Genomic DNA, 11,909 nt, shown 5'->3' on the forward strand with positions numbered 1-11,909 from the left:
CACCATCCTGTTCCGTAAGTGTTCTAAGAGAAACGATCTTTTCTCTATAGAGGTCACCCTGACATGGAAGGGTTTTGTCACCCTGCCATAGCAGTCAGAGTCAGTTAACACTACACTACACTACGGTCCCCTTACACTTAACACTTTCCCTACAGAAACTAGATTATTAAATCTAACTATAGTGGAAAATAGTACCCTAACTACACTAGATATTCCTTTCCTCACACTAATAATTGCTAAATGACACTTTGAGAGCAGAAGTAACAGAACTGCTTCCACTCTCTTCCACAGCCCTGTATTAAAATGCTAGAGATTTGGCGGGACTATCTTATATACTGGGGGGGCGTATTCACTAATGATTGGCCTCTGGACCCCCTAGTCACTCCAATCACATTCCTAGCATTCTCCTGCCCCCTCAATTGGCTTTTACTGATGGTTCTGGTCCAATCACGGGCTTTTAAAGCACAGTCCTGTCCCATTGCATTTTGGTCGGTTCTGGTTGCCAAATTCCGAACTTTTTCAGCAAAAAGTTCGGAATTCGGCCGAACCTCGAACAGTCAATGTTCGGGTCGAACCGATGGTCGACACGAACCATTCGATCATCCCTACTGAGGCTGTTCACTTCACTGGGTATATGTGAGGGTTTAAAACAACTTTAAGGCGACCATACATGCATTGAAATTCAGCCAGTTTAGCAGGGACTGGCCAAATTTCGATTCATGGATGGACAGGCTGGTTAATACACAAGTTGATCTACTGATCAACAACCAGTCTGTCGGGTTCTTCCCAAAGATATATAGCCAGCAACACTGATTAGTTTTCTAACAGTGGAGAAGGCTACCCACCATTATAACACAATAGCATAGCTGGAGTGATTTCCCCATCCATGTTAAATGTGTGAATGGGGGATTCAGGTCATTTTATTTTCAGTCACCCCACTGGTTGAACATAAAAACAAAAGAATAATGTATGGCTAGCTTTAAAGGAGTATTGTTAGCCCTCCTAGTTCTTTTCTTAGAGTACAGAATGGTTAGTGTCTATGCTGCAGAAATGGGAGAGTGGGTAGGTATGAGCCAGTGGCCTAGCGTGGGGGATGGGCAGCCGGTGCGGTTGCCCCTGATGCAACATTTAGAGGGGCGCAGAAATTAGACCCTCACGTCCCGCGTGTGCTGGGTCCAAAGCCCCAGCCAGCCCCATTGCTGTCCATGGAAGTAGGGCCAATACCTGTGTGATGCAGATAGAAGGATTTCACTGACGTCAATGGTACTGACATCACCAACTCTCCTCCCACTGTCAGGAGAGGGAAGAACCTGGCAGAGAGAATGCAAGCAGAGCTTTGCTCAGTGTAGAAACACCGAGGCATCAGGTTTCCCTGCCTGTCTGTTTCCCACAGCCCGGGTCATGGGCTGTTGACTGCAGGAGAGGAGATGGAGGTGATGAGGAAGGCTGCCAGTGACCTCGGGATCTCAACTTGTCACACGCAGCAATACACAGCATGTCGAGGATACCTGATGACAGCACTCGGGAGTACACACAGTGCACCGTGTGTAAGTACAGAGGCTGCTGTTCCTGCACCATATTTCCTGCTTTGCTAGGTGGACACAGGTGGGGGGTTGGGGGGCACCTTGTGTGGGGGGAGTGGGGTGATGATTCTTTTTGCCCCCCATCTTTTACCCCTTCTGCCCTCCTGGTGGTGGGGGCGTCTCCTCGCTTACAGCAGAGCGGCCAGACAATAACCCAGACGTAACACTATTACATAGTTACATAGTTTGTGAGGTTGAAAAAAGACATCAGTCCATCCAGTTCAACCTATGATGTGTGTGTGTGTTTGCTGTTAACCGCACATTGTATACCCCTTTATGTTGTGGTCTTTAAGATGCCCGTCTAATCGTTTTTTGAAACTATCGATGCTCCCCGCTGATACCACTGCTTGTGGAAGAGAGTTCCACATCCCCACTGCCCTGACAGTAAAGAACCCCTTACGTATTTTAACGTTAAACCATTTTTTCTCTAGTTTTAGTGAGTGGCCACGTGTCTTTTTGTATTCCCTTTCTTGGAAAAGTTTGTTCCTTATGCTCGGGTGTCCACCAGTACAGTATTTGTACATTGATATCATATCCCCCCTCAATCGTCTCTTCTCCAGAGAGAATAAGTTCAATGCTTGTAGTCTTTCCTCATAGCTGAGATCCTCCATTCCCCTAATTAGTACAGATTAGTAATAGATCCCCGTTATTCACAGCTGGAGTCTCCGATTGGCTGCCTGCCTATTATTGGCTACCAAAGTCAAAGAGCTATCTCAGACCATTCTACACTGCTGGTCTGAGCAGTTTAGCAAAAGACAGCTTGGCAGGGCTGACACTACTCAGTCTACAAAAATGTTGTGTGTTATCAGCCCACAACAGGACTTCAGAGCTGAATACATTGCTGGCAGATCAACAGGAATTTCCCTTTTTTGCAGGGACTTTAAATGGAAAAAAAGATAGGGAAGTGTGCATGCATTGCAGAGCTGTGCTGCATGTGTTATTTTTTTTTTCCACAGATTTGCATTTTAGGGAGACATTTTCACTAAGCCCACATAGCTATGGTTGGATTTTAAACAAAACTATTAGTGATTTCAATGGTCAGTTTTCAAAGCTAACGAAGCAGCATAAGGGAATAAGGATCAGATCTTTTCAGTCCAAATTGATTGTGGCTGAAAATAATGTTTGAAGCGTAAATTGGACCTTTTTCTCCCCTATCCATTGCCTTACACACTGAGGCTGATTTACTAAAACTGGAGAATGCAAAATCTGGTGCAGCTGTGCATGGTAGCCAATCAGCATCTAACTTCAGCTTGTTCAATTACACTGATTAATTTCTATATCTAACTACACCAAATTTTGCATTATCCAGTTTTAGTAAATCAACCCTACTGTTTCCTTAAGGGCCAATGCATGAAAACATTTATTGTTTCTTATAGTAACAATCAAGTTTCTATTGAAGATGAAAATGAATCAAGAGTTCGGATTGGTTGCTCTTCATGGCATTTTTTTCATGTAGTGTTTTTTTATTGTTTGCACTAATCTGCCATATTTCCTTTCCTATTCTTTCCCAGGCTACAAAGTCCAAGAAGCCCATCATGTTGCCAGTGACGTTCATGGATGGAACAACAAAAACGCTGCTCACTGACTCGGCCACCACAGCGAAGGAGCTCTGCAACGCACTGGCTGACAAAATCAGCCTGAAGGACCGTTTTGGTTTCTCATTGTATATAGCATTGTTCGATAAGGTATAGAGCTGTTCAACCCATATAAACATTCCTCAAAGCAAAGCCCTGTGCCCAGCTGACTATTGGGAACCAGTAAGAGTGGTCACCAATCATTTGATCATTATGTCGGATATGCAAACTTTCATTTTGAAAGAAATTGTAATAGCTTGCAGAGACCCCTGCAGCCTCTAGATTGCAGTGTGACTCTGTTCAATACTATATTGTCTTATACAATTATAGTACAGTGGGGAAAATAATAATTTGATCTCCTGCAGATTTTGTAAGTTTGCCCACTTACAAAGAAACTAAGAATTTATCATTTTTATAATAGCTGTATTTTAAATGATACAGACAGAATATAAACCAAAATGCAGAAAAATACACATGATACAAATGTTATGAATATAGTTGCAGTTCAGCGAGTAAAATAATTATTTGATCCCCAAGCAAAACATGACTTAGTACTTGGTGGAAAAACCCTTATTGGCAAGCACAGAGGTAAGACATTTCTTGTAGTTGGTTACCAGGTTTGCACACATCTCAGGGGGCATTTTGGTCCACTCTTTTTTTACAGATCTTCTCTAAATCCTTAAAGTTTTTGGCAACTCGAAGTTTCAGCTCCCTCCATAAATTTTCTATAGGATTATGGTCTGGAGGCTGGCTAGACCGCTCTATGACATTAATGTGTTTCTTTTTGAGCCACTCCTTTGTTGCCTTGGCGGTATGTTCTCGGTCATTGTCATGCTGGAAGACCCATCCTTTATCCATCTTCAGTGTTCTGGCTGAGGGAAGAAAGTTCTCATCCAAGATTTTACAATATATGGCCCCATCCATTGGCCCCTCAAGGCGGAAAAGTGAGCCTGTACCTTTAGCAGAGAAACAAAATAATCATGTTTCCATTTCTGTGCTTGACTGTAGGGATGGTGTTCTAACTTCTCAGAGTCATAGTCAGCATTTTTCTTCCTCCAAACACGGCGAGTCCCCCTCCTCAAGAAGGCACATGTACAGTCTCGCCAATGAACATCTAAATGATTCAGGGAAGGATTGGGAGAAAGTGCTGTGGTCAGATGAGACCAAAATTGAGCTCTTTGGCATTAACTTGACTCGCCGTGTTTGGAGGAAGGAAAATTCTGCCTATGACCCTAAGAACACCATCTCTACTGTCAAGCACGGGGGTGGAAACACGATGCTTTGGGGCTGTTTCTCTGCTAAAGGTACAGACCTACCTTGCCGCACTGAGGGGCCAATGGGTAGGGCCATGTATTGTAAAATCTTGGATGAGAACCTTCTTCCCTCAGCCAGAACACTGAAGATGGGTCGTGGATGGGTCTTCCAGCATGACAATGACCCAAAACATACCGCCAAGGCAACAAAGGAGTGGCTCAAAAAGAAACACATTAAGGTCATAGAGCGGCCTAGGCAATAAAGGAGTGGCTCAAAAAGAAACACATTAAGGTCATGGAGTGGCCTTGTCAGTCTGCAGACCTTAATCCTATAGAAAATTTATGGAGGGATCTGAAACTTTGAGTTGCCAAGCGACAGCCAAGAAACCTTAAGGATTTAGAGAAGATCTGTAAAGAAGAGTGGACCAAAATCCTTCCTGAGATGTCTGCAAACCTGGTCACTAACTACAAGAAATGTCTTACCTCTGTGCTTGCCAACAAGGGTTTCTCCACCAAGTACTAAGTCATGTTTTGCTTGGGGATCAAATAGTTATTTTACTTATTTTATTACTACTTTTACTTATTTTACAGTAACTTAAGTTACTGAACTGCAACTTAATTTTATTGCATTTGTTTTACGTGTTTTTTTTTCTGGATTTTTGGTTGATATTTTGTCTCTATCATTTAAAGTACACCCATGATAAAAATTATAGACCCTTCATTTCTTTGTAGTGGGCAAACTTACAAAATCAGCAGGGGATCAAATAATTATTTTCTCCACTATATACGAAACTGATGAATTATTAAAGTGATAATAAACCCTAATTAAAACAAATCACATACCTGGTCAGTTTATTTACATTTTTTAGCTTTTTATTTTTTTCTTGTACAACTGTAATGTCTCGGCTGTGTGTTGCTTGAGGTACACAGCTTCACATCAAGTAATAAACCGAATCTCAATGAAAGAAGCGCTGGTTTCTTTAACTGATGCAACCTTTACTGAGATATAATCCGTACATGTGCATTTACATATGAATATGTAGATATATAGGTATGGATATGAGAGGATATGAAAGTGGTAAAACTGTGAAACAAACATATAAAAGACAGGTATAAGTATGGCTATTCAAACATCATACATTATACATAGTTATACAGAAGATAGGGACTAACTAACATGTGCTTACTACATACTGAAACACATATTATCTGTACAAATGTCTAACATCCCTCTATACAGGCTGAACTAGCAAATCCTTTACTTACAGGCTTTTGGTGTTCATCAGGTTTGCAATAGATTAGCTTTTAGAAGTCCCGAGGGTCTGGTCCCTAAAGTGGCTAAAGCTGGAATGAACAGACAAGTTTAGACTTGCCCAAGGCAGTAGAGAGAAGACCCGCCCCCTAGGCTACAAGAAAATGGAGGGTCTTAAAGGGACAGACACTGCTGAGTGCCAAGCATGTGATATACAGTGTGAAGGCAGCACATCTTTTCCATCTTAAAAGTGAAAGCTTGCACTAACAGATTCAATGATTCTCATTAATATTAAATCATTTACTTTGGTTTAATTTCTCAAGAGGATATTAATCAGTAAGGAATATATTTTATGTATCTCATTTGTCAGATATTTTGTGATAAAGAGGTCCTTACATTATGTTATCTGTTGTGTTCACTAGGTGTCCTCTCTAGGCAGCGGGAATGATCATGTGATGGATGCTGTGTCTCAGTGTGAGCAGTACGCCAAGGAGCAGGGGGCACAGGAGCGGAACGCCCCATGGAGACTTTTTTTCAGGAAAGAGATATTTACCCCCTGGCATGATCCTACTGAGGACAATGTAGCCACCAACCTCATTTATCAGCAGATTGTCAGAGGGGTGAAGTTCGGAGAGTATAGATGTGACAAGGTGAGCTTAACCTTGTTCAGCTTCCTTATCTGTTATATTACATTTTGTAGTGTTTTGTATATATTTTCTTTATTGTATTAAGGATCTTGCCACCACTTAAGGCCCCTTTCACACATGCGGACAGTTCGTTTGATCAAAGAAAAAATGGATGAAGTTTACATCCGTTTTTTTTTATCAGTTTTTACATCAGTTTTTTACATGCACCAGCTAGGGTCCTTAACCACTTGAGTCCTGGAGCCATTTTTTCATGGAAAATGGACCACTTGTCCATTTTCATCTGTTTTTCGTCCAATCCATTATTTAATATGGAAGAAAAAAAAGGGTTTTGATCGTTCCAAAAAACGGATGTTGATGAAAGTGAATGTAAACTGAAGAAAATGGATGATCAATTTACATCCATTTTTCTATAGAGATGCATTAATGTCCGTTTTTCTGGTTAAAAATTTTTATTAAAGTTTTCAAGTAAGAACATCAGAAGGAAAATTAACATTATTTGTTACATCTTGTTGTACAGAGTACAGGCGTGCGTGAAAGGGTATAAGAGATAAAACGGGAAACATAGGTAAAGGTAGACTAAAAACGAAAATAATCAATCTCAAGGGATAAAGGGACATTTGTCCGTATTGTCTCTCACCCCCAGGCACCCCATATGGGAGCAAGCTGAGCCTAAAGGGGGAAGAGAGACAACACTTCCTGTTTCCAATTTAGAAGATTTCCCTCTGCTAAACAACTGATCGATGATTAAAAGTGCAATATAAAAGGAAAAACCAAGACCAGAGTAAGGGTATTATTGTAGCCAGTAAACAGTAGCTACAGGAGGGGTGTATCCTTGGTGGGTCTTGCCTCGTTTCCACTGAGTGGTACGGTACGGTTCGGTTCAGTACGGTACGGTTCGGAACGGGACACCTTGCATTTCCACTGCCAATAGTACCCTTTCATGATAGGTGTGGTGTAGCAGGAAAGCTGTGATCGACGATTCTCTGTCAACCAATTAAAGTTCTGCAGAGTGTAGCTCCACCCTGTTGGTACGGTACTAATGTGCTTGGTACCCCAACGAAAGGGTCCCAAAAAAGTGGTACGGTTCGGAATTAGGGTACCATTCACAATGGAAACGGCAAAAATTGCGTACCGAACCTTACCGTACCGCTCAGTGGAAACGAGCTATGGCTCTTATTTAGTGCTCATTCATCCTAAGGATGTAGCTCCAAGAGTCTATTGAACTATTGAGGGGAGAAGAGGAGAGGTATGGAAAGGGAGGAGAGGAGGAGGAGGTGGGGGGGGGGGTGTGGAGGGTTATGTCTGTTTTTTATCCCTTAACAGATGGATGAAAAATGTACAAACGGTCCGCATGTGTGAAAGGGGCCTAAGATTTTGACATTTATTGTTAGCTTTTTATTTCTTTCATAAAGACAAAAAAATAAATCCATTAGGCATTTTTTTGATGCTTCTGAGTGTCCTATCCTAATAACTGTCATCCCACCCTTCCCTCTTAGCTGTTAAATGCTTTCATCAAAGAATATGGCCCTGGTAGCTCTTGACAAACTCTGCAGCTATCAGTACTGCACAATGTAAAAACTTTCATTACAACTATCTCCTGTGGTTTCCACTGTCAGTATTCGCTCAAAGCTTTGTAAGGAGCTCTGGTCTTCATTTATGATTGAGGGGACAGAGAACCTAGAGCAAGCCCACACAGACACAAGGAGAAGACTACAGATTGACTACATTATATGATCAAATGTTGTGGACGCCTCACCATTACACCAATATGAGCTTGTTGGACATCCCATTCCAAAACCTTGGGCTAAATGTAACATGCAGTTGCACTTGGCTTGGGGTTATTAAAGCTTCCACTCTCCTAGAAACCATTTCTGCAAGATTTTGAAGGGAGTCTGGGAAAACTTGTATCCAAGCGGGCAAAAGAGTGTTTGAGATACTGATGTTGGATGAGAATCTAAAGGTGTTCAGTAGAGGTTGAGGTCAGGGTTTTTGCAGAACACTCAAGCTCCTCCACACCAAACTCATCAAACCCTTTTTTTTTTGGAGCTGGCTTTGTACACAGGGGTAGAGTCATGCTGGAACAGAAAAGGACCTTCACTAAATTGTTGTGTCAAGGCTGGAAGCACACAATTGTCTAAAATGAAGACAAATGAAATCAGCGCACCTGGATATAAAACACAAGAAAGCTGCTATGCACTCAGGGTCAATAAACCAAAATCCCAATACAGCAAATACAAATAGTGCAGTGCTAACACATATAATATTATTAATAAAGAGTGGAAGAAATGTCCCAATGGTGTAGATACAGTGATTAATGCACACATGTGAAAACTGTGCTCCACTTCGTGCTATTCCGTCACCCAGTCACACTAGCTGCTCACCTTAGTATTAGCCCCTGTGTCACCAGACGGGCTAATGAAGCATAAAACTCTCACTCTAACCACAGAGCTCACAGATAAGATGACCATGGATCATATGGAGCCACCAGACCTCCTCCTCAGACAGAAAGGCTTCCGTTCACCAACAACGAGTCCATACGTCCATGAAAGATAGAGGTCCAGACATAGTGCTTATACCATTTAAAAAGACCTTTATATCTTCTCAATATTCATAAAATTACCTGAACAGGCACTATCACATAGTGCGCAGTGCAGAGCGGTACAGAAACAGAAACGATGGCCGCGATGGATGGCGGGTGATGTCATCAGCCCCTCCCCCTTCGTACGCGTTGCGTCCCTAAAATTGTCTAAAATGTTTTTGTATGCTGCAACACACAGTACCCTTCACTGGAAACACTTGAACTTAATATTGTGGGGCTGTCAACATATTTTTGGCCATATAGTGTACATAAAGAGAGAGTTAAGGCCCAAATATCAATTTTATCATATTTGACATGACCAGAAACCATCTTTTCTGAATTCAAAATAAGGCTCCTGTTTTGTGACCCTTGAAAATAATACATTTTCTACACTCTCCAATTACTGTTGACCAATCTCCACACTTCATGAAAATCTAAAACTCTTAATATTGCAGGAGGAAGATCTGGCAGAGCTGGCCTCCCAGCAGTACTTTGTGGACTACGGTTCGGAGCTGATCATGGAGAGACTGCTAAATCTTATACCTTCCTACATCCCAGATCGAGAGATCACACCATCCAAGAACGTGGAGAAATGGGCTCAGTTCATAATCGCTGCACACAAAAAGGTATCATTAATGCATCTGTGTAGGAAATACATTTCATTAGAATACTTCTAGTTAACAATTATAGCAATAGATGCTTGTTTTAACCATTGGTGCCTATTTATTACTATAGTCACTGCTTTCTGTACCTAAAACCACTAGGCTCTTATGTGGTCACAGGTGTGCAGACCTCTCACTATGAAATACAGGTGGTGGAAGATCTGCCCAACTTCAAATCGTGATACAGAGACAAATATGACAGAGTGTCAGGCTGGGGAGAAAGAAGCACTGTTACATATATACTCTGTACTGTATATAAAGTGACAGCATGTGTTAGAGATGTGCGCGACGGAAAAATTTGTTTTGTTTAGGATTTGTGTGTTAAGTTAATAATTTTGTTTCGTCATATTCATTATGTCAGAATGATTTGTTTTCAGAATATAAATATATATTTATAAATATATTCGGATTTGTTTCGTATATTCCTTCTTTTCGAATCAATTCAAATTTCCAGAAGACGACTTTATTTTTTCTATTTTATTCTATTCTTATCTTTTTCTATTTTTTTATTCTATTTTTTTTATTTTATATTCTATTCAATTCTGTTATATTATATTCTTCTATTTTCTATTCTATTCTGTTTTATTTAGTTATATTTTATTTTCTATTCTATTCCATTCTGTTTTATTTTATTCTATTCTTTTATATTCTTTTTAATTCTGTTTAATTCTATTCTATTTTATTTTCTGTTCTGTTCTGTTCTGTTCTATTCTTTTATTTTCAGACAAATTCAGTGTTAGTTATGCTTTGTTAAATACAAGTTTTTATGGTTTTGTATACCTATTGGTTGTTTAAACATATTTTTGTTGGTCGGGATCGTGTAGAAAGAAGATGTTAAAGCTTCTGATATATAGATCTGCAAATACGGATTCTGCAATTGTTCATTATTTGGCATTGCACCCAACTGATCTTTCTTTTGTAATCTGGAATTTAATAAATTGCTATAAGTCCGTAATTCGCCAACATTCTCGTGATCTTTGTACTGCTTTAGTGATATAGTTGGTGTTTATAAAAGATATTTTATGTAAGAATCAGTTTGATATCAACTAAAAAAACTGTATATTCTTTAATTTTCTTCTCTATTCCATTCTGTTTTATTCTATGCTATTCTTTTCTGATCTTTTCTTTTATTATTGTTTCTGTCCCATTCTATTCTTTTCTATTATATTTCTTTATTTTCTATTCTATTCAGTTTTATTCTATTCTTTTCTATTTTATTATATAAAGCAACCTAAGTAGGAATCGTATTTACCTTATTATATTTATTGCAATATATTTCCATTTTGAATTAATTTTCGAATTTAAAATCATTTTTGAATTTGAATTTATTTTTGAATTCAAATTCATTTTTGAATTCAAATTCGGATAATTTGTTTATTTTTAATTTGTTCCAGTTTCCCTGAAATGCGTTACTATTATGATTTGAAAATTTGGACACATCTGAATCTCCAAAAAAAAAAAAAATTCATTCGAATTTCCTTTCGTAGTAAAATGAACAGAGTTGTATAAAGTACTCGAAACCCATACTTGAGTAAAAGTACAAGTGCTCGATCAAAAAGTGACTTGAGTAGAAGTGGAAGTGCTCAATCAAAAAGACTTGAGTAGAAGTACTAAAGTATTCAACATTTTTTTGTACTTAAGTATTGCAAGTAGTTTTTTTAAAAAATTTGCTACTCAAGTACTGAAAGTAAAAGTACAAGTACTGTGTTATGTAGTTATTCAAGAAAGAAGTCAAAAGTTGAACATCATATTGTTTTTTATTATTTCAAATGCCGATTTTATTTATACATACAGTAGCATTTATTTTCGTATGCGCTGATAATACACATGTTTTGAGCTTCATGAAACCTGCCATCTACTGTTCTGGCAGTGGTAATTTTTATAATTGTAACGAGTAACTATGCAGCACAAAAAAAAATATCGGAGTAGAAGTATTGAAATCATTGAAAAAATGTAGTGAAGTAAAAGTGGAAGTAGGAGAATAAAATTATACTCTAGGAAAGTACAGATACCGCCTTTCGGTACTTAAGTAGTGAAGTAGTTCTACTTAGTTACTATACATCTCTGAAAATGAATCGCACATATCTAATGTGTGCCTGGCCAGATAGTGTAGTAGGGAGCAATGCTGGATTAGTAAGATGTGTATAACACATCCATTTTTACCTTGTCAAATAGTGGAGGAGAAAGCAAAACTGGGTCAATAATCTAAATTAAAGTGTGACAGTGTGCACCTTTTCAGGTAATGGAGGTGTAAGCAGAGCTAGATCAGTAAGCTGTAAATAAGTTGACATGTGTGCCTTGCCAAGTAGTGGTGGAGGAAGCAGTTCTGGGTCAATGATAATGTCCATGGTAGTGCATGG

The 11,909-nt window shown here is 39.3% G+C and overlaps 1 protein-coding gene across 2 annotated transcripts in view; it reads left to right on the forward strand.

Annotated features, from left to right (window-relative positions):
• The window catches only part of MYO7A (myosin VIIA), a 299,552-nt gene that overhangs the window by 211,187 nt on the left and 76,456 nt on the right, over window positions 1-11,909 (forward strand). For both annotated transcript variants that reach the window (XM_082245915.1, XM_082245914.1), the window contains exons 29-31: window positions 3,095-3,268; window positions 6,085-6,312; window positions 9,343-9,513. In XM_082245915.1, the coding sequence (XP_082102041.1) occupies window positions 3,095-3,268; window positions 6,085-6,312; window positions 9,343-9,513 (573 nt within the window). The remainder of the gene's footprint in view (window positions 1-3,094; window positions 3,269-6,084; window positions 6,313-9,342; window positions 9,514-11,909) is intronic.

This window comes from Pelophylax lessonae (genome assembly GCF_965119305.1).
Source record: "Pelophylax lessonae genome assembly, chromosome: 2".
NCBI classification, from domain to species: Eukaryota; Metazoa; Chordata; class Amphibia; order Anura; family Ranidae; genus Pelophylax; species Pelophylax lessonae.